This window comes from Tachypleus tridentatus, chromosome 9, assembly GCF_004210375.1.
Source record: "Tachypleus tridentatus isolate NWPU-2018 chromosome 9, ASM421037v1, whole genome shotgun sequence".
In the NCBI taxonomy this organism is placed as follows: domain Eukaryota; kingdom Metazoa; phylum Arthropoda; class Merostomata; order Xiphosura; family Limulidae; genus Tachypleus; species Tachypleus tridentatus.
In genome coordinates this window covers 54,037,234-54,060,101 of record NC_134833.1, presented here as the reverse complement: position 1 = coordinate 54,060,101, position 22,868 = coordinate 54,037,234, and the positions used below count along the sequence as shown (strand labels likewise).

The following is a 22,868-nucleotide window of genomic DNA, read 5'->3' as shown; positions in this document are numbered from 1 at the left end:
TAACAGACAAAACTGCACAGTGACTTTCCGAACACCCTGTAGAAGGTAACGCTGGTTTTAATAATTTTCCGACATGTACAGCTAGCTTTATTTAGAACTTTTTTGGAGTGGGTATTCACTCATAACAGAAACATTATTAATGTCCATTCTACAAAGTTTCATCATGGTTATGTTTGTTTTAATTTATTTAACAAATTTTACAGAGCTTTCACGAATATATTGTTTATTTGCGTAAGGCTCATGTTATCAACGTAGATTTCTCTTGATAACTTGAAATCATTCAACTGTTTATTAACTTGATCTTTCTTTGATTTTTTCACCAATGGGAGAATTCTAGTTTTAATGCTCTGCGTTTTAGGTAAAGAAATCAGTGTTTAGCCAATGAGAAATTGCAACTGTATTTAGCAACCAATGACTTCGCTCCTTTTCTTGTGTATATAAATTTAGTTTTCCTTCACGAAGTGATTAAATCATCTTTTAAATCGGTGATTAAATAGTCGTAAAATTACCACACTGACGACAAGTGTCAATGAAAAGTCTTTAATGTGATCACCTATTTATTTATTTTTTCGTAATAATAAAAGCTTGGAAATATCCAGTATAACCTTGCAGTCTTAAAAGTATATAGTTATAAATACAAGTGACTATACGTTAGATACCTTGAACAGTTTTTCTTTACTAAACTTTTAGGAACCAAATAACAGAAGTAGCACCATTTGTTTGTCCTTTGCTATGTGTTATTTATTAGTTTTAGCAGTTACACTTTAAATTTCTTCCTGGATATTGGACAATAACACCACAAACACACTGTGAGGAACCTTTTTTTGTACACTTTATTATCTTTAAATCGAATATATGCATTCATAAAACGATAACATCATAAATACCGAACACCAACAAAAATCCAACCCAAAAACAAACACCATTTCTTTTAGAAAAACGACAGACAGGAATCATAAACTTTAATAAATTGACAAGCGTATTACTTTAAATATTGATACATTTTAGTAAACAACGTGGTCACGTAACATGAGCTAAGTTTTTCGCTTACGTCTCATGATTATTCTTGAATTATTGTCTCATTTGACCGATGGTGGCGTTCTTTTACCACTCATCAATAGTGAGCGGTGTCTGAATGTTTCTTTCAGTGAGTGAACCTCCAAGTAACAATAACCCAGTCAGCTGTGTATGTGGTATCAACGATGTATGTCCGTTGGGTTATTTGAAACAAAATCTAATCTTTTGTGGAGTTTCTCTTTCACTGGTTTTGTATATTAGTCAACAAATTATGTGGATTATGTGGACTATTATTCTACTTGCTAAAGGTATGATGTTGGACACTTAATGTTGGCATTATTTCTCTTGAAGTACAGTATATGTAAATTACATTCTATTCTGTAATTTAATATATATATATATACACACACACATACAATATAGTAAATTGTTTTGATTATATGCTCAAATTTGTTCTAACTTTTATTTATAACATCGTATTTTTCTATTTTATTCTAAAAGTACTTACGTTATTATAAAAAAAATGAATTAAACTTGTCAAACATAATATCATAAGTATAAGAAGATGGAGTATGGCTGGTTGAAGCTGTTGATAATATATGAAAATATAATAATAAAACAGCTCTAATACCGCATAAAATGATTTTAATTCACACACACACATATATGCCTGCGGTTATTCAGCGGCAAATCTGAAGGCTTAAAGTTCAAAAGATAGCCCATTATGTAACTTTGTGCTTAACAATAAAATAAACAAACAAATATATATTTATAAAAAACGTAAGCATAGAAATTACTTTAATATTTTTCAAAGATGTTATATTCAGTAATGAATAAATAAGATGATTACATAATAAAATTTTCTATGGAAAAATTATAAGTATGAAAAGAGGTCAGGTGAACATAAAAAAAGTTATATAATACATAAGAAACGACGAGTTCCTATAGCAAAACAAAAACTACACGATTGAAAAGGTACAAACAGTTCTTAAATCATTGTGACTATACTGTACACATTATTATAATACGGCACAAAAATAAGTTTTTAAATTTTCTATTTAAATAAATCCGTATTGTACAAACAATACATTTTTAAGAACTATATTTCGTTAAGCTGTAAGTGTGCACGTTACCTGGAAGCAACTGTTTTTAACTGAGAAAACAAGAAAAAAATGATTAATTTAAACCGTTATGCGGAAATAAAAACATTCAACTACGAAACTGAAACATTTTGTACGTGTATTAAGTAACAAAGATATATTTTTAACCTGTATTTTACAATTTACAGTAAATGTTGAACAGTAAAACGTAAGCCATATATCTACGTTATAAATGTTTATATGATTATCTACAGGTTATTTAGTATTTTAACATTTTATACCAAAACTATACGTTTCAAAAGAAACCGAAAAATTAAGGACGAATCAGAAGTACATTTATATAGAAATTTAAATCAGTAAAAGGTAAAGTAATAAAAGTAGCTTTTGAAAACATAAAGTACTTTTTTTCGTCTTTTTTGTGTTGTTCATTTTACGGACCAACTGAAGAGATCAAGTATTAAAATATTTTACATACGATATCTGCAGTGAACTTGAGTAAATTCAGGATGTCTTTGTTATTACTATTATTAACGCCAGTTTCATTGTAATAATTATATGAAATCATACAATGAGGTTTAAAGTTTCGTTCACTGTTCAGGGCTTATATTTTCTAAGCTAGGAACATGATAAGGACTATATATTCTTCAATAAAACACAATTTGAAATATGGGTTTTGATGTAAATTGTAAAGTTAAAAGACAGTGCTAAAGTGATTAGAGATCACGTTGTACCCAGTTTATCTAACTCTTCTAGATATTGTGCTCTTTGGTGCTACATCATTTAATAACTTCGACAATGACTATAAATTATTATCTGAGTCATATAATATATTCTGTCAGGATTGTACTATCTAAAGATAGGAAATTAGCCATGAGTTAAATAATAGGTTATAAACAATACGCCAATTTATTAGCATGTGAAAACAGTTTTCAAAATGTTCGGAAAACCCTTTGTACAGATAATATATATTAAACCTAAAATTTATGACAAAAATCACATAAACTCTATGTTTCTCCCATTCCTTTCTGGATAACCTGCTAATACAGCGGTAAATATACGGATTTACAATACTTTACAATACTAAAATCATGAGTTTGATTCCCCTCTCTGGACTCAGCAGATAGCTTGATATGACTTTACAAAATGAAAAACACACGCACACATCTATTCCTTTTAGTATGAAAATTTCGGATTCAAACTGAGATACTTGTTAAAGTAGCATTTTTGGGTCTATATTTTGTCTCCCAGAAGTCACTGCCCAAAAGTCCTAATTCAATACAAAGAACCAGTCGGTTGGATTGAATAATATGTTTGTTTGTTTGGAATTGAGCACAAAAATATACAATGGGCTGTATGTGCTCTGCCTACCACGAGTATTGAAACCCGGTTTTTAGCGTTGTGATTTAGCAAACATATTGTTGTGCCACTTAAGCTTTAAATCATGATGACAAGAAACCCACTTTTAGTGTAAATGTATTCTAAAGGTGGCTGATATAGGTATTAAAACTTTAATCAAAATAAAGTACAAAACAACGTTTTTCCTTATTAGGTCATCTTCAGGTTAACAGAGTTTGCAACAGACCCATGTGCCCAGGAACAGACAGCTACAAACTGTCTTTGTTAACCTGAAGATGACCTAGGAAGAGCGAAAGGTTGTTTTGTACTTTTTTAATAACCACATCAGCCATATTTAGAATACTTTTAAGATTTAAATGCTGGAAGATGGTAAAAAATTAATGGGTCAAAAATTTGTGATAAAAATCATTTAGACTGCAAAAGTTTTTTTTGGACCATTAGTTTCCAATGCTTCTCTAATTCTAGGCGCTTAAACATTAACATGTTAATTCATCGTTCAGAACAGAATCTTCAAATTAAATTAAATGTTTGATCGATTGTAGTTTTTTTTTCCAAAACAGTGTAAGTATTTGAAATCTCACAATTGTCACGATTTGATACATCTAAAATATATTGGTAATAACGTATTTGCTGTTATCACATAATCTTCAACCGCATTTAATGAGTTAAATCCTTTCTAAGCATACCTGTACTATAAACAGAATTCTGTTACGACGATAAAGAAGATAGCTTTAAAATTTGTTAAAACTCTCCATCTTTTACGACAGAGAGTTTAATTTATGAATTATATATACATAATAAAATGACTATTTCGGCAAAATTATTACCGAACTTTTCGATTATTAGTGTAATGTGTGAAAGGCCTAACATTCTGATGGCATTACTGTTCGTAAAATACTTTTTATGGTATTACTAGAAGGTAAGTTGTATAACTTAATGTAAGATTCAGAAAACTAGTTATAATAGTTTTGTTAGTACCATCAACTTTTATTAAATTCCTTACTATGTTGATAAGATTAAAAAAATAAATTATGATACTCCAGCTAGTTTTTCTATTTTCTTTTGATCTCTTTAATATATTACAATATAGGTAAAACTCTGCAAACAAATTATAATACCTTAACTAACCTTTCTAAATGTTTGTCATAAATGAAATAAATTAATATTCCAACGATATTTCTATCCTTTTTGTAAGTCAATAAATATTATGCGGGTTATAATACTCTCATTAGTGTTCCTCATGTTCTTTGTCATAGTTAACTAAATTGTTTTGTTGAGAGAGGCTCTAACGGTCTATCAATAGTAATATTCTAATTAATTGATCATTATCGGAAATTGTAGGAATAATAATAGAAGTACTTTAATAATAAAATAATCAAGCCAACTAGCAATGTATTGCGAGGAAATTGTGACGTTTGCCTAGGGTTTTATCAAACTTAAAATACATATTGTTTCATTTGAATCAGTGGTGTCATGTTGGTTAGGTGTTGTATGAAATGTACATAAATAGTCTTGCATGCTTGGAGCATTCTTGAACTATAAACTCATAACGTAAGATGGCTTTTAGTGTAAAATTGAACCATAAATGATTAAATTATAGTAGGTAATAGCTGAGCTTGAGTAATTTAGCGGTTATTGTGTTAGACTTTGGATTAAAATGTCCGTGGTTTGAATCACGTTATATCAGAATCGCGCTTTCATTTTGATGTGTTGGATATGTTATAAAAGTGACGGTCAAATACCACAATTTATTTTGAGTAGCCCAAGGACTGAAGGTTATCGGTATTCGTTAGAAACTTTCTCTGTATTCAATCAACATAAAATTATGGATTACTAGTGCACTTACGTCGTTATGTATCTTTGGCAAAACAAACCATACCATTTTCTTTTGTAACTGAAAGATATTATTTTGTATTTTAGTGCATACCAGTTTATAGCATTGTATTTGTTTTTATGTAACTTGTGATGTTAAAGTTGTTTAAGCAATTATTAAAATAATAAGTTGTTTGATTAACTTCTGCTGATGTTTAAGGTTTTTTTAATTAACTCTTGCTCCAACGACTGAAGTAAGACTCACAGAAATTGAGTTAATTAACTTTACTATTAACTCTTACGAGCATTGGAAGAAACTTTGAATTATTTTTATTGCACAATATCAGAATGATGTCTCACGTTTACGTGTTGCTTTAGGGACTACTTCCTTCAGCTTTGTTCGTGCACATCTCATGACTACAATTAGGTTTCATTGCACTTGCTACTGAAACAAAATTTGCGAAAGACACGAAATCAGTAATTAATATTAATTCCCGATCAATTGGTAATGGATGTAACTAACCAAATATATATATCTTTTTTTTTTAGTCATAAGGATTAAAGTGCATATTTTTATTCTCTCTGTTCAGATAACATTTTTTCCACTAAACACTCGATTTAACTTCTGCTACTACATTTAAGCATATTAGAGATAAAAATGGTCACAGGAGCTTATCCAGGTAGATGAATGAATGTATCTGATACAATTCCACTTTCACGAAAATTAGAATATTAGAAGGTCGAAACTTTGAACCGCAACATGCCTAAGCACATTTCGTATTGTAACATGCAAATACTCTATAAAAGTGACACTTGATCATCTTATGATATTTAGTCAATTAAAAGTAGCTGTGTAAGCGATAAGTGCTGTTAATTGGTTGCCTTTTCTCAGATTAGTAGTTCTTTTTGGGGGATTAATATACATGAACTTTTGAGTTTCTGACCATGTGTGCGGTGGTTTTCGGCCCGGCATGGTCAAGTGTGCTAAGGCGTGCAACTCGTAATCTGAGAGTCGCGGGTTTGCATCCCCGTCGCGCCAAACATGCTTGCCCTTTCAGCCGTGGGGGCGTTATAATGTGACGGTCAATCTTACTATTCGTTGGTAAAAGAAAAGCCCAAGAGTTGGCGGTGGGTGATGACTACTAGCTGCCTTCTCTCTAGTATTACACTGCTAAATTAGGGAAGGCAAGCACAGATAGCTCTCGAGTAGCTTTGTGCCAAATTCAAAACAAACAAACAAAGCAATGGTTTTTATGGAGTTGAAGGGTTATCTTTCGTAGCCTCATTCAGCACTTTACCGGTGAGAATGTTGCTCAGGATAGTTTGAAGTTTTTGTTTTTCGGAGCCGGCTTTAAGTGTCCCAAACGCTCTTTTGTACAAGTTATTCCATTTCTGTAGAAAACACTAAACGTTTTTTGTTTTGATTGCGGTGTCCAAAGTTATACATGAATTAGAATATCGCTATATGAATAACTTTGTGTGATATGAGTTATATTATAGATCTATAACCATTACTACCTTGACGATTCTCAGTGAAACAAATATATTTCGGAGTTAGGGATTTTGTGCCACTTCTCGCTTCAGCAGTAACCTGGCACAATATTTCGATATTTGTTTAATTTGCTTAATTTTTAAATTTTAATGTGTTTAGTTTTGGCTTTTAAAATTTATGGTTATAATATAATTAATAATACTTTGGAATTTGCTGTTTTTAACGCAATCCTTTCTCATGATTTCATTTACTTATTTAATTTCATTTAAATGTATTTATTTAATTTCTATATAATATATAACTGTTATAAAAGGTACGATTAACATATATTTGATATTGTTTGAAATCTGTTATTATGTTTACGCATATAGATGTATTTTAATCGTACAATGACGTTTGTACGGTTGTCCGAAGTCCTTAAGGTATTTAATTAAATTTCAAACTGAAACTGAAAGATAATTTAAAAAATTTATTTTATCATGTCTGGTTTGTTCAGTGGAATTAATAATATTGTTGTTAAATAAAGATTTATCAATCATGTGTTTTAATTTCATAAATATATATTGGTCACGTGTTTTAATTCCATAAAGATATATCGATCACGTGTTTTGATTCCATAAAGATATATCGATCACGTGCTTTGATTCCATACCTACATAGCCTTCGTACCCGGTAACAATTACTGAAGTGAGGCAAAAAAAGGTGAAAAAGAAATTACTGAAATAAAGTAACACTCCTTTATTTAAAAATTCATATCAAAATTATTAATGGTTCTTGGGTGAAACGAAGAAACACAGGTAAGTAGTAAAGATATATAATATATTCAACTATATCTTTTCAACAACAAACGTAAAAGACAACTAATAAACCACAATTTGCGCTAAAAATAAAAAACAACACGCGGTCTCACTGGAACCTTGGAAAATTGCGTTTTATTTTACCATTAATCGACGGTTATGCCTCAGTTCTTGGAAACGTCAATCAAATGTTTATACCTTGACAGGGTTATATAACACGATGTCGTATCAGTTTTATCTGAAAATCCTCGGAATTCTTTGTTCGAAGTTGGCAGTCACTTTGTTTTGTTCAATTATAATTGACTTCAGAAACAAATTGTTCCGCCATATCAAGAATGACATGTTTGAGAGCTTATGTTATTGAACATCCCAAGATAAAAGAATTACCAGTATGTATCCTTATATATATATATATATATATAGATGGTATACCGGATAACAAAATCTTAAAGCCGATAATGGATCGCTGAGAGTGGAAGAGAAGTACTGTTAATCAGATTTCATATTGTTTTTGTTCTTTTTTTGCCCTTCTAAAATGAAAGAAATAAAGAAACATAACTTAGAAAAGGTAATAATAGGGAACCGCATTTTGTTGCGCCTGACTGTTAACTGGTAGTCTATAAAGCATGGTTTATTATACTAAAGGAAATATTTACAAAGTCAAAGTTTTAAAATGATTGAAATTTTCAAAAACTAGCTTATATTCTCAGTCAGTAATTCTCTAAGTGGAAGCAATACTGTTACGCGTTGGAGGTGAATAATGACAGAAAGGGAAAACAAATATATCTAATTTTGTTCTATATCTACTCAAAAATATTACCATGATAAGCTGCTTACTGTTTACGAAAATAAACTCCTAGTAAGATGAAAATTCAGGTCATACCCTCTTGTGTTACTTAACCAATGAAAGCACACCTTTAATGTTCTCATATATATTTTTGTTCCCTTCCCAAACAGTTATGGAAAGAACTATAAGAAAAAAAATGCAAATATGTATAGACAAGTAAGGATTAATGTAAACATGAAATATTTCAGTGGTAAACGGCATGAATAAATAGATAAGGAAGAGTAATATTTATCCCAAAGTGATTCTTATTTCTATATCATAACTATATTAATATCAAATATGTCATGCGAACTTGGTTCAATTTTCTCTGTGAACATTTAATATGTTTTGAGAGTCCATCAAAAAGTGATAAGTACTTTTTGTATTTTAGATATTACTTCTTTTCACTGTGTGCTCGCTGTTTTAGTATCCAATGTAATTAAGTAACGGTGCTTACAATGTAATAAGGCAGTATTAACGGAAGCTCTCTCTCTATCTATCTACAGACTACCTATCTTAAGGGTGTGTCGAAGTTCTGTTCACCTAGCCATGATAAAAGATCCCTAAATTATTCAGTTCTGACAATGCCTCATAATACGCACACGTGATATATGAAGTCAAAACCTGTTTCACTTAATATATATATAATGTAGTAAATGGAGACAAAATGAACTCGTACAGTTCAATGGCTAGCAATACTGAAAGTAACCAGGAGAATACTTTTATCACCTAATTTTGTAATGTAACCTATAATCCGTAAGACATACGAGAAATTCTAAAACTCAGTAAATAAGTACTCGCGATCGTCGAAAGTACAGAGTATCAAAATAAGTAGCAATTAAATCTATTAAATAAACTCGTTAATTAACAACCAGAAAATTCAATTTGCCATCGAACTTTAAACATGCTCTAAAACTAATTTTATGTTTCACTTCCTCAACGATTAGTACAGATTATATATTACTTTTAAATGAACTTGAACGAACAAAATGAGTTTCTTCTTTTAGATGCTGACGTCTCCTTTAACCAGAAGTAAACAAGACAGGAAAAACGAATTTAAAAACAAGCCTATCATCTTATTTACAGAGATAATGTGTTATTTGAATGTATTATAGATGTAAATACGTCATTATTCTGTTTAAAATATAAAGGAAATTTCCGTTTACATGCTCAGCATTTACTACTCGAAAGTGATTAATTACAAATACTGTCCAAGTCTACTAGGTATATGATTCTACATCTTTTACTTAGATTGAAATAATATAATATGGAATTCTACTCTTTTATTCTGTTTTTACCAATTTTACATTCATTGTGTGTTTTGATTGAAATTCACGGAGAGCTACTCTAAAGCTATTTCCACTAGTAAAAAAAATGATTGATTAGAAAGAAGGCAGCTTGCCAACAACACCCATCATTAACTCTTAGACTACTCTTTAAAGGACTGACCATCATATTATAACAACAGAACGGACGAGAATATTTAGCAAAATATATTAAGACATACAACAACTCTTACCGGATTATTTTGTGTAAAAATAATGTTGATTATATTAAAACACAATTATATTGTAATTTTTCTCTGCCAAATCCATTTTAATAATCTGTCATTTATTTTCGTTGACCATATTAAAAAACACACAACAAAATTCTTCCATGATACATTTATTTACTGTGGGTAAATAAGACATACAGAAAGACAAAACATCATTTATTTGTTTCATTATAAATATTAAATATATTGGGCAAGTTAACAACAAAAATGTACATGATACTGTTTTTTTTTTAAAGTTTACTATGTAGGAATATGAATAAGGAAGTCACAAATAAACGGATCTACTATATTGCCGTGAAAGATCAATAAAGTCCTCAAAAACATTATCCATTCAATTTCCTTGGATTTTACAAAATATTGGAAATAGCCAAAGCCTGGCAGAAAGTATTCTCAAAATATTTTTGAAGGTCTCTAGAGACAGCTATGGTTTTCGTTTATCGACGTCACCAAAGTGGCATGTCAACAGTGAGGATATAGCTGTCCTATGCTTTCATCTTTATCTAAAATTACGTGTGCCACTACATTACTATCTTCAGCCGACCGAAGAGGTGAGATATGAAACTTGATACAAAAAAAAAACAATATTGCATTATTAGATAACTGTTCAGAAAGAAGAGCTGAACTACGATGTGGGAATTTTCCAAACATCTTATTTCGAATAATAAACCGTCAATATTTCGAATTATTTCCGTTGATCGTTCGAAATTGATATCTAGGTATAATTATATTGTTTCATCATATTAAAACATTGTAAAGCTAGTCATTTAACCTGCACTGACAAGATGGTCAAATATATCAAGATGTTACACATTTTTACGTCACAAGAAAACTTGTAGAGAAGACGTTTTATTTTAAACAGCAGTTGCAGGCCTGCTTCTATTTTGAAAAATCATGTAAATTCATACACAAGGCAAAAATCAATAAAGATTAAATAGATTCAACAGGATTTCATTTCGTGTAATTTATACAGACAAGTTAAATTTTCTTTTTTTTTGTAATACACCTTAACTGCTTATATGAATGTTTAAACTTGTATCAAAACAAAAAATGTCATTTGGGACTAGGAGTACGTTAGTTCATTCTAGAAATAAGCTGCACAACGGTTACTGTAAAAACATGAAAAACTACCCATGACACACTCAGGATATTGAATGTTTTATTAGTAAACTTTCGATCAGAAACTAAGATATGATGAATGAAACTATCGTTATTTGTGTTCTTTTATGAGTTTTTCTTATAGCAAAGCTACATAGGGGCTATCTGATGTGTCCACCAAAGGGAATTGAATCCCTGATTTTAGCGTTGTAAGTTCGAACACTTATCACTGTTCCAGCGGGGGATATCATAAAATTAGACAGATAATTACATTTGTCTAAATTAGTGAGTTTGATTCAACTGATAGTTCTTGTTAGATTCAAATAAGTGATAAAAGTACCTTTGTTAAACGTATCAGATATTTATTTGCTTTTCTTACGTAATAATAAGATAATTATTTGCTTTACTTAACTACCAGATATTTATTTGTTTATCTTATTGAGTTGCAAATAATTATTTGATCCCCTTACTTAGTTATGAGATATTTATTTCCTTCTTTTACTTATCGCCCGGCATAGCCAGGTTGTTAAGGTTTGTAATATGAGGGTCGCGGGTTCGAATCACTATCACACCAAAAATTCAAAACAACCCTTACTTATTTACTTATTTTACCTATTTATCAGATACTTATTTGCTTTTCTCACCTATTGATGAGATATTTATTTGGTTCTCTTACCTATTTAGCAGACACTTAAGTATTTGCTTCCCTTGCCTATTTATCACATACCTATTTGCTTCTATTACCTATTCACCAAATATTTGTTTGCTTTTTTTTATTTAGTATCGAACGGTCTGCGAATCACATATCTGGATGTACCTCAGAGTGTTCATTCCAAGCAGGAAGTCCGACTTGGATGTATGTATGACTTGGAGAAAGACAGCCTCTATTCCGTCAAGTGGTATAAAGATGACTTGGAATTCTTTCGTTACGTTCCAAAGGAAGATCCCCAGCGACAGTTCTTCCCCTTAGATGGCATTAATATTGATGTTAGTATACTCGGCATAACGAAGTAACAAATCACTAAATTAATAACAATAATTATTAGTTGCAAGTATAGTTAGTAAATCATGAACCACAAAATATCAATATTCAAGGCCTTTGAATGAAGAATAAGTTTTTTTGTACAGTTTTGTTTGTAAGCTGAAATAATTTTCATGAAATGAGGTATTTCAATTTAGACATACAGTGGCATAAATCATTGTTGCCATGCCAACTTAGCTTCATTAAATCTATATCTGTTAAAAGGCCGATCAGTTATCACAAACATAATTATATTCAATATTTGCTAATAATAGCATTTAATAAAGCTTTTACAGATAATTATTGTAGAAGCGAATACGAGAAGAAGATTTATTATGTGTATACAACTTGTGAAAAAAAAATTGTTCTATGACCTTTAATACGAAAATAAATGTTTATTATGTGTATAAAATTGTGAAAAAAATTTTGTTCTATGCCCTTTCACAATGAAAGTATTCGTGACGTGCCACAAAAGATAAATACGCTTCGTATTTCAGTTCACCCGCTCCAACAAAGAAGTTGTGTATATTCAAGATGTACAGATGTCAACTGGGGGAAGCTACAGATGTGAAGTATCTGCTGACGCTCCTTCATTTAGAACGGTGTCTATGGAAAAAGTAATGGTCGTCAAAGGTATCTAGAAATCTAATTAGAGACAAGTAATTTAGTTCACATTGTCTTAATGGGAATTTCACTTATTTATACATCATAATTGACATATACATTTGAATGGGCTATTGATTTTCATTAAAATACCAATAAACGTCTACAGTTAAGAAAGCCATTACCCTATCTCACCTTGAAGTAGGTTCATTCCAATAATAAGTTTACGTGAGCCCCTATATTGACTAGTTTCCGTCTCGGAATGAGCTTTCCAATAGAGCATACAAATATGTGGAACGGAAATAAAAACCGCCGTTATTGATGTACGTACATAGATTCTCGTCACTTTTAAAGGTTTAGTATGGATTTCTGTAATATATTTATGCCTCTAGAATGACATGTGTTTTCTTTGTAAAATAACTTCTTGAAATAACGCTCTACCGACGTTTTCTTTCAATGTACAGGAAGCTAAAAGTTACTGATGAATACATGAATAAAATTATTAGACTTTTTATCTTTGAAAACGAGCTTATTTTTTTCCCTCTATAAAACAAACCTTTCCTGTAAGGAGGTAGAGTTCAGTATGTAAAGCTTGTCAAAAAGTGTCTATCTAATACTATGTTTAGTTCAAGAATTCGTAGGGTTTTTCTCCTGGTTGAAAGGTTATAAATCTTTAAGAGAATGGGTTTAAATTATTTTATCTCTGATATTTCATCTTAATAATTTCTTAACTTTAACGTAACACATCATAATATTACGTCATCTGATATTATTGTGATATTATTCACACCATTACTGTAAAATCCAAGTGATACTTATTACACTGATCATATGTATTTCTCAAATCAATACATTTTGGAAACTAAAGTTTATTGTCATATTTTTATTATTATCAGGCAGAATGAAAGTAGATTGTTTTTGAATTTCACGCAAGGCTGCACGAGGGCTATCTGCGCTAGCCGTCCCTAATTTAGCAGTGTAAGACTAGAGGGAAGGCAGCGAGTCATCGCCACCAACTGTCAACTCTTGGGCTACTCTTTTACTAACGAATAGTAGGATTGACCGTTACACTATGACACCCTCACGGCTGAGAGGGCGAGCATGTTTGGTGCGACAGGAATTCGAACCCGTGAACTTCAGATTACGAGTCAAACGCCTTAACCCACCTGGCCATACGGGGCCATCAAAGTAGAACAATCAACAATATATTATTATCTCATCCATTTTCATTCCGTTGGATGATAATCTTAAAGAATTATTTCAAACATGATAGCAACTGTCTTATGGTTTAGAAGATGTATTACTTTCATCAATTTAGTATAAAAATATTATTATATGGATTCTATAAGGCTCTCTTTGGGTCTCTAAAGTAGGCTTCTCATATTTATAAGGAATTCTATTATTTATTTCAGTAGTGTTTTCAGTTACAGACAAAAAATACAATTTTTCAATTAGCATCATTTGAGATTGGGATGTTAACATCTTGTGAAGTATTTGTGAATGTTTTATTTATTTTTATTTAAATTTTATTATTGATGCCAGTGATTTTGATAAATAACACTAAAAAAGAAAACTAGGGGCTGCAAGAATAGTTTGGTTTTGGTTTTAATTTTGCACAAAACTACACGAGAACTATATGCGCTAGTCATCTCTAAGCTAACAATGATAGATTAGAGGGAAGGCAGCTAGTCTTGAACTACTCTTTTACCAATGAAGAGTGGAATTGATCATGAAAATATAACGTTAACAAAGGATGAAAGGATGAACATATTTGGTGTTACAGGGATTTGAATTCTCGATCTACAGATTACGAGTTAAGCACCATAAATAACAAACCAAATAAGAAGAGATGGAACTGCTAAAATTGTGATACGTTTAGCCATATTAGTAGATCATTATAGAAGTAAAAATGACTGACTGTTAGTGTATAGTTGTGCAAATAAAATTTTGAAATTATTGTGAAGGTCAGTGGTTTGATAATGAGAAAATCTAAGAGAGGTATAAACGATTCCGTTTTATTAATGAAGAGCTATAATATGCTTATATATTATTTATAAATTAATCGAAAACGTAGTTTTTATAGTGTATTTGTTTATTCTGAATCACTTCTGAAACTAAGTTTGTAACACTGCTGAACTGTTCTCAGTTCAGAGATAGTTTCGCAGTTTCTACATTGATTAACTGCAAATAGCACCGAAAGAACTTTCTTAGTTTTACATATTTCTTTACTTTTTGAACGAAAGAAAAAAATCTGTTAGATAAAATGAAAACTAAGAGAACTAAACATCAGGCTTACAGTAATTGTCATCGTCTACTTGTTTTTCCGTGTCTTATATCGTATGTAACGTTTTTTCTGCGAATAAATTGACATACTGTGGAATATACTATGTGTTTAATGGATATTTTTTAAAAAATTATGCTGTTAGGCCATCATTAAATAGCTGAAAAAGACATGGAGTTACCTAATCCATATAATCTGTGAAAACATCACGACAAAAAAAATTGTTTAGAGACAACATGAAATACATATAACACTTACAACGTTTTAACGTGTGTGAAAAAATATTTTTTACTCTTTTTTCTGGTATTTTAAGCCATTTCTATACAACATTTTGTATTTTTTCATACTTTCATGTTTCCTTAAAACGTTTCAACATGTATAATAAAAAATATTTTCACTCTTTTTTCTGATAATTTAAGCCGTTTTCATACAACATTTTGTATTTTTTACATTTTTATGTTTTCCATTTTTTCCAGCTGACACAGGTGGAGCAGAACGAAGATGTTATGACATCAAAATACTATCCACACTGTGTCTTCTGAACCTGGCTCTAGGAAATGGAATTGCATGCCTCAATTAACTGATTATAAGCTAAAGAAACCTTGAATTATCATTGGTGAAGTGTTATTATAAACATGATATATTGCAGCTAATATCAAACAGATGCCTTCCGTTTACATTTAGTGTTACATCAATGCCTCGTCTCGTCAGGTGATATTTAAAGACTGTGGCTGTTGTGTTCATTTTCATACCGAATCTTGCTATAATCCCAACTTCAGTTTATTGGTTATTGTAATTGTGAATGTTATACATGATATTACTTCTATATGTTACTTGGCGAGTTGTTATAGTCTAAGATTGAAAATATATGTAAACGTTCTTTTTTTTTTATTAGTACCTGTTGAATTGAAGAACTGTAAAAGAACATATCATTTTATTATTCACAAAAATATCGCTTACCTCAGATTCTGTCAGTGACAGACAATATATTACACCGTACAGATAAAAAGTGACACCTTACATTTAATTTAGAAACTAAAATAAAATAGATATTTGCAATAAAGTGAAAGTTTAACATACTTTAACAATATTCGACTTCAGCAATAAATATAAATTTCAAATTTTATACAGCAACGTTTGGGAAACAAGAAAAACACATAAACAAATAAAAACCTTGAAAATGAATACATCAGAGTCTCTATAATTTACAAAATATTTATATTTTTCTTGAGTAAGATTTATCAATAACGAAATGGATGACTCTAAAGAACTTTGAACTAATGGTGATGTGTGATGCATTACAAATCATTGCTTTCGATGAGCTTGATTGGTGTTTTGTGCTGGACGTTAAATTTCAATCGCTGTAGCAAACTAGGTAAATATACAGTTCAACTATACTTATAATAATAATCCTTTACGAATTAAAATTGTCATCCTTATAAATTACAAAAGTAAGAAAATAATAGGAAGGTTTAGAGAGTGAATAAACACATCACTTTGACAAGTAATTTCACACAAAAATTGTTGCTTTATGTAGCATTTTACAGAATAAATATATATCTTATGCGGACTATATTGTATAGTTTAAAGGTTTTAGTTGTGCGTCATGATTTGAGTTATGAGAAGCAAATATGTTAAAATAAGAACACACATCCAGTTATTTTCGTCGTTATATAATATTGTTTTCGAAAACTTGAATAAGTACAGGTTCATTGGGAAAAATCTCACATTTATGTCTTTAATTATCTTTTGTTTCAGTTCTAATATACTTAAGTTATCAGAGATTTATTTTACTTAATAAGAAGAGACATCTACGAATGTTTAGACATTTTTGTTAATAGAAAAGTGTCAAACGTTTTATTGTATTTTTACAATTTTACATTCAGACACAGCGAAGAGTACCAAACTTTGTTTGACTGGCAAATTTAGAATTATTTAAAATTATTTCTTTTAGGACTAACGTTAGTAGTACATTAGTGATAACGAGTATGAGGTATTACAAATATTAATGTCAACATATCTGGGAACTGAAAACACCCTTGTCAGTTTGTCTAGAAGTACAGTTGTATATATTTATATGTTATCTTGCGTAAGATACAAATAAGGATGTAGCTTATATTGTACTGTTTTCCCAAATGTTTTCTAGGGTCAGTGTATGTGAAAGATAAATAAAGATCTGATTTAAGAATCAGTGGAGTCTTCACTGACGTAAGATAACATAATTAAAATGGTGTTCGATAGTGCATAGAAAAAGATATCAGTGAAAAATGAGCTCGTAAACTCTTTTGCTTATATAACTGTTAACATTTTCTAACAAGATATCATTAGTTAAATCATAAATATTAACCAAGAGGTAACCAGGTCAAATGATCTTAGAAATATATAGCATAACAAAATAAAAAAGAAACACAAGACTGCAGTAAATTTGGAAATAGTAACATATAATATAAAATAATGATAAATCGACACTTTAGATTTGTTATATGCAAACTACGTAGACTTGGGTAACTGTGTTAAAAACCTTAATTTAACATTACATGTAAGTATTTGTTGGTTTGTTGGATTACGCGCAAATTACTGAAGGATTATCTGTGCTGACGAAAGTTTGAAGTGATATATTAAATAAAAAACAACTAGTCAACAAATTGGGCTACTTCTTTGCTAACAAAAGGTGGGATTTATAGTCACATTACAACACCCTCCTGTTAAAAGGACAAGTATGTTGAGAAGAAAGTACCTCAAGAGTATGCGGTTGGAGTTCTTACGTAATTGCCTTCTCTCTAACATATTACTTTAAAATTAGGAATGTCTATGTGCAAAAATTTTGACACAAACACACTTTTTACTCTATTCATAAATTTGATGTTAAAATACGCAATATTTTCTGAAAATACGGAACTAACTAAGCCAACCTTTTGAGGTATAAAATTGAATTAGCATTAGCTTAGTTTAAACATATTTCAAACTAACCTCAGTATTGTCAGTGGCCATAACCAATGAGATAATCCTGGAATTACGGCTGAAAATATTAGAAATAGTGAAAAAAATATCTAACCGATAACTTAATACTTTGTGATCATTATAGTTTCTAGTTTTCTCGTACATTGGCTTATAACATTATGAACCTCTCGTCCGTTTATTGAGTAGAATGTATTTCCTTAATCTAGATTCATTTTTTTAAATTCTAAACAATTTAGTTGGTTTATATTTTATTGCATGCTATTAATAATTTCTGCTAAAAACTTTTTTTTAAATCAAGAACGGTCACGTGGTCATAATGTTATACTGCATTGTCATTTTCATATATAGCTGTTTTAATAATATTTAATTAATTAATTTAGACTGAGAGGATAAAGGCCTTACAAAGTGATATTAATTTCCACATTATGAAATACATGGGGTAATTATTAGTTTACGTTTCTACGTTACATGTAAATCTTACAAAAATGCAAAGTAAGGACAATAGAATGTGTTTTGAGTTTTTCAAACAGTGTCTTCGCCAGCCTTTGTTGTTAAATATAAACAGGTGGCTTCATGACGAGTCGATAGTTACTGACGACACTAGTTTAAGCCAGGAAAAAAAGATGTCAAAGAATATGTCATATAATACAGATTAAACTTCTGCTGGATGTAGCAAAGATTGGCTATAATACAGATTAACGTACCCATAAATATAGCAAATACTGATTATAATACAGATTAGCTTACCGATAAATGTAGCAAATACTGGTTATAATACACATAACCTATATTAGATGGACATTGTTGTTTGTTTTCTTAATAGACGAGTTGCATTGTGATACATAAAGTATTTTATGCAGTAGGATTTTAAGCCATTCGTTTCATTATTTAAACATGGATGCTATTATTATTATTATCATATAAAGAAAACGTGATACGTTACTTACCATGAATTTAAAAATATGTCATCATATATTGAAGGGTGTTATCGAGACTAGATGTAAAGAATTGTTTCAGTTAAATCTAATTATTTTGTCATAGTTAGAACAGATATTTAATATCCTCTTAGAATTTTGAAGCTTATGTTAATGTTCAAAAGAAAACGTTTCGATTAGAATTTTTGTAAAGAGACAAACTTTTTTGCATTCTCGGAAAAATATTTTTATTGAATGTTGAGTCACGTGGCATTATAAAAGAATGATCGTAAGTGCTGCATTCTGTTATCCGTGCTTTGTCCACCGCGGCGAATCAAAACCTGGATCTTAAAGCTGTAAGTCCTAAAACTTACCACTTATCACTTGTGTATTTCTGGATCTACATAAAATAATAGATATAAGTAATATAAACAGTTAGGCATGTAAATAGACCTGTTTACAGAAAGGGGGAGAAGGGAATTACTGTATTTTCTTTTTTATCCCCTGAAGACTATCAATTCTTTATTCAGTAAGGAATCTGTTTGTTTGTTTTGTTTTTGAATTTCGCATAAAGCTACTCGAGGGGTATCTGTGCTAGCCGTCCCTAATTTAGCAGTGTAAGACTAGAGGGAAGGCAGTTAGTCATCACCACCCACCGCCAATTCTTGGGCTACTCTTTTACCAACGAATAGTGGGATTGACCGTCACATTATAACGCCCCCACGACTGAAAGGGCGAGCATGTTTGGTGCGACCGGGATTCGAACCCGCGACCCTCAGATTACGAGGAATACCTGGCCATGCCGGGCGTTTAGAATCTGAAATGATTTTATACAATATAATAATTGTATATTTAACTCAACTTCGTTCTTTGAATGTACTGTTTAACTTTATTTTCATCAAGTTTAATTAAAAGTAAACGGTATCACATAAAAAGTAATGTTTTTCTGCAACAAATAACTTAAGATTAAAAGATACATTCTTGTCATAAGAATTAATATAGCAAATTTCTTTTCAAAGACTTTAATATTTGTGGTCATGTAAGTAATGAGGAAAATGAAAGCTTATGTCGTCTCTACTTAATGACGTTCTATTTGTTTTCAGGGATTTTTGAAAAGAATAATTTTTTGAACCATTAATTAAATTCCTAAAGTGTATGCGGTGACTATCAACAGAAGGCCGCTCATAGAATAGGTCATCAGTCATTATTTGTTGTTTAAAAACTAGCACATTATGTATCTGATGTTGTTTTTATTGTTGTTGGTAGTTTTACAATATTCTTTGTACATCTAATAAGGCTTCACAAATCAGGTGATATATATATATATTTGTATTTATGTAAGTGTATAAACAAGTTTGTTTGTTTAATTTTATTCGTAGTGTGTTTACACAGAAGTATACATGTATACTTTCAGCTTACTTGTTTGCTTTATTTTACCTCAAAGCTACGCAAATGAATATGTGGGATGTGTCTCCCTATGGATTGAAACCCGTTTTGCTCTATAAGTTTACAAACGTAGTTCTGAGTCATCGGAAAATATAATTCAAGTTTGTGTTTCATGCAATGTATAATGTTTTATTATAGGTGATGTGAAGAATATTTGTTTAATGTTATTATTAACAATAATCTGATCTCTTTATTAAAGAAATCATTGCAACATAAAGAGCACGATCTGGTTCTTCTGGTGCTTGACTGCCAATCTGTGAATTAATAATTAGTTTTGTTTTTTTCCTTTTAGCTATGGCATCGTTTTTTATTATCATTATAAAAAAACATCAAACTATTCAGAAATCTATTTTTGATATTAGATATATGACCAATTTATCGCTACTGGTACACATTTTTTTGTCATATGAAACTGTTTTCTCCAAGTTTCTTAGTTGAAAATTCTGCGGATTTATACCGTTAAAAACTGAGTTTCAACACCTGTGGTAGGTACAACACAGAAAGTCCGTTGTGTACTTTTTTGTGGTTAAATACAAACAAACATATGAAACTGTAGTATTATAAATATTTCAACCATTTACAAAATCAAGTATCAAAATTGGAAACAGGAATTAACTTCGTTATAGTCCCCTGGTGGGACAGCGGTAAAGCTTCGGATTTAGAACGCTAAAATAGAGGTTCGATTCCTCTCGGTGGACAGAGCAGATAGCTCGATGTGGCTTTGCTATAAGAAAACACACACACACACTTTTGTTATAGAATGAGTCACTGTAATATATGTTCTACCCCTCAAATACTTAAAAATCTACTTGAGAACACTAATTTGTATATTAATCAACAGCTCATCTTCATATGTTATACGAAAGAAGCACTTTTTTTTCTGAAGTTTTAGACTTTGGTAAGAAGACAAAAGCCTGCGAGTAGAGAAGAGTTCTTAAAGAGAAAAAACAAACAAACGTATAAATCCTATTACAATGTACATCTCTGGATTATTGGTTCGTTTGAGAGCTTTTAACTTTAACTTCGGAATTCGACCTCCTTGGTGGAAATAGTGCAGATAGCTTTTTATAAAAGTTTGATATGTGTTCTAAGTACAAAGTGTCCACTTAGATGTTATACAGGTAAAAGTAAATTTAATATCTTTATTCAAGAGGACATTTTCGGAACAAGGTACATTGTAGTTGTTCTAAAGTGTATGCAAAATTCCTTTCTGTTTTACAGAATTCGTTTAAAAAACTCATTTTTTTCAATTTTACTATTAAATATCTGTTGAGGCGTCTCTTTATGTACTTATTTTTATGTTTTAATTTTTTGTTCTATTGTGTATATTTTTTCACTTTTAATTCCAAACTCAACTGCTTTCCTAATTTAAAAAAAAAAAACAGTCCCTCTCAACATTAAACTTTTGTTAGATTTTACTTCATCTAATATGACACATCATAATATTTTTAATATACGTCTCCAAACTAATTTAATCAAAGTAAACAACTGGAGAAGGGCTAAGGGCGTTAGGTGTTTAAAACGTTAACGGTATAATACAGGATAAAGAAGCTAAGCTTTTTATTTATTGGAAGATGATTTTTTCCCAATACAGAACACTCAACAGTCAAAATGTGATCTAACAATGATCAACGCATGTAATGCACTACTGAACTAAAAACAACAATAACACACCATTCTTCAATCTCATGGTTTACTATACGTCGTAATCCTCGAACATTAACTGATCTGTAAAACCAAAAACAAAGCGCCGTTATTCAATTTTGTAGTTTACTACAGATCATAAGCCTCCAACACTAACTAATCTGTATAACAAAAACACAGCACCATTCTTTAATTTTATGGTTACTACAGGTCATAAGCCTGTAACATTAATTGATATTGTAAGATATATACTGCTAAATAATCAAGTTTACGTCGATAACACGTTTCCTTTCAAAGATGGAATGATCAAAGCACTTAAATATATAAACCCAAAATGAGATAACGTAAACATCATGAGGACAATGGATATCGAAACATCTTCAAGACATAATATCAATAAGTATTGATAACAAATATACTACGAGTAAAATATTGCGTTGGTAGAAAGGAGACAACTTATTACTTCACAACAAGAAAGCACTTTGAAAATTATCACACCCACTTCACAAAGTCACTTGTGAAACATTGTTTATTGCATGTGGTAAGGAAGCAGCAATTACTTTATTAATAAAGCACAATGACCTACGCTATTATGGTAAAGAAGTATCGTATTTCATTCTGTTTCTCAGAACACGTCTTTAGCATAATAGTTATCTGTATATAATGAATATGGTCCAGATCACTTATTGATGTTGTCCTACTTATTATCCGTGGTACCAAGAATCGAGCAGAGATGTTATTTTTTATGGAATGTTTGTATGTTATTAAACTCTAGTCTGAGTGAGATGTTATTTTAGAACTTTCACATGGAACAGTGATGTTTCCGGATTCTTCAGATCGATGAGGCAACTAGCTAACCAGACGTGCTAATGATGTCAAATTACCACACTTATCCTTCATCAAACCACGACCCTCTTGTTGTTGTGGCAGTTACGTGACTGTGCAGTT

The 22,868-nt window shown here is 30.6% G+C and overlaps 1 protein-coding gene across 1 annotated transcript; it reads left to right on the top strand.

Moving 5' to 3' along the window:
- The first annotated feature begins 1,155 nt into the window (after nucleotides 1–1,155).
- Nucleotides 1,156–17,130, top strand: LOC143225263 (uncharacterized). The gene is made up of 4 exons (XM_076454343.1): nucleotides 1,156–1,325; nucleotides 11,832–12,037; nucleotides 12,569–12,704; nucleotides 15,432–17,130. Exons 1-4 carry the CDS (start codon nucleotides 1,289–1,291, stop codon nucleotides 15,533–15,535), a joined length of 483 nt encoding a protein of 160 aa, XP_076310458.1. The 5' UTR covers nucleotides 1,156–1,288; the 3' UTR covers nucleotides 15,536–17,130.
- The last annotated feature ends 5,738 nt before the right edge of the window (nucleotides 17,131–22,868 follow it).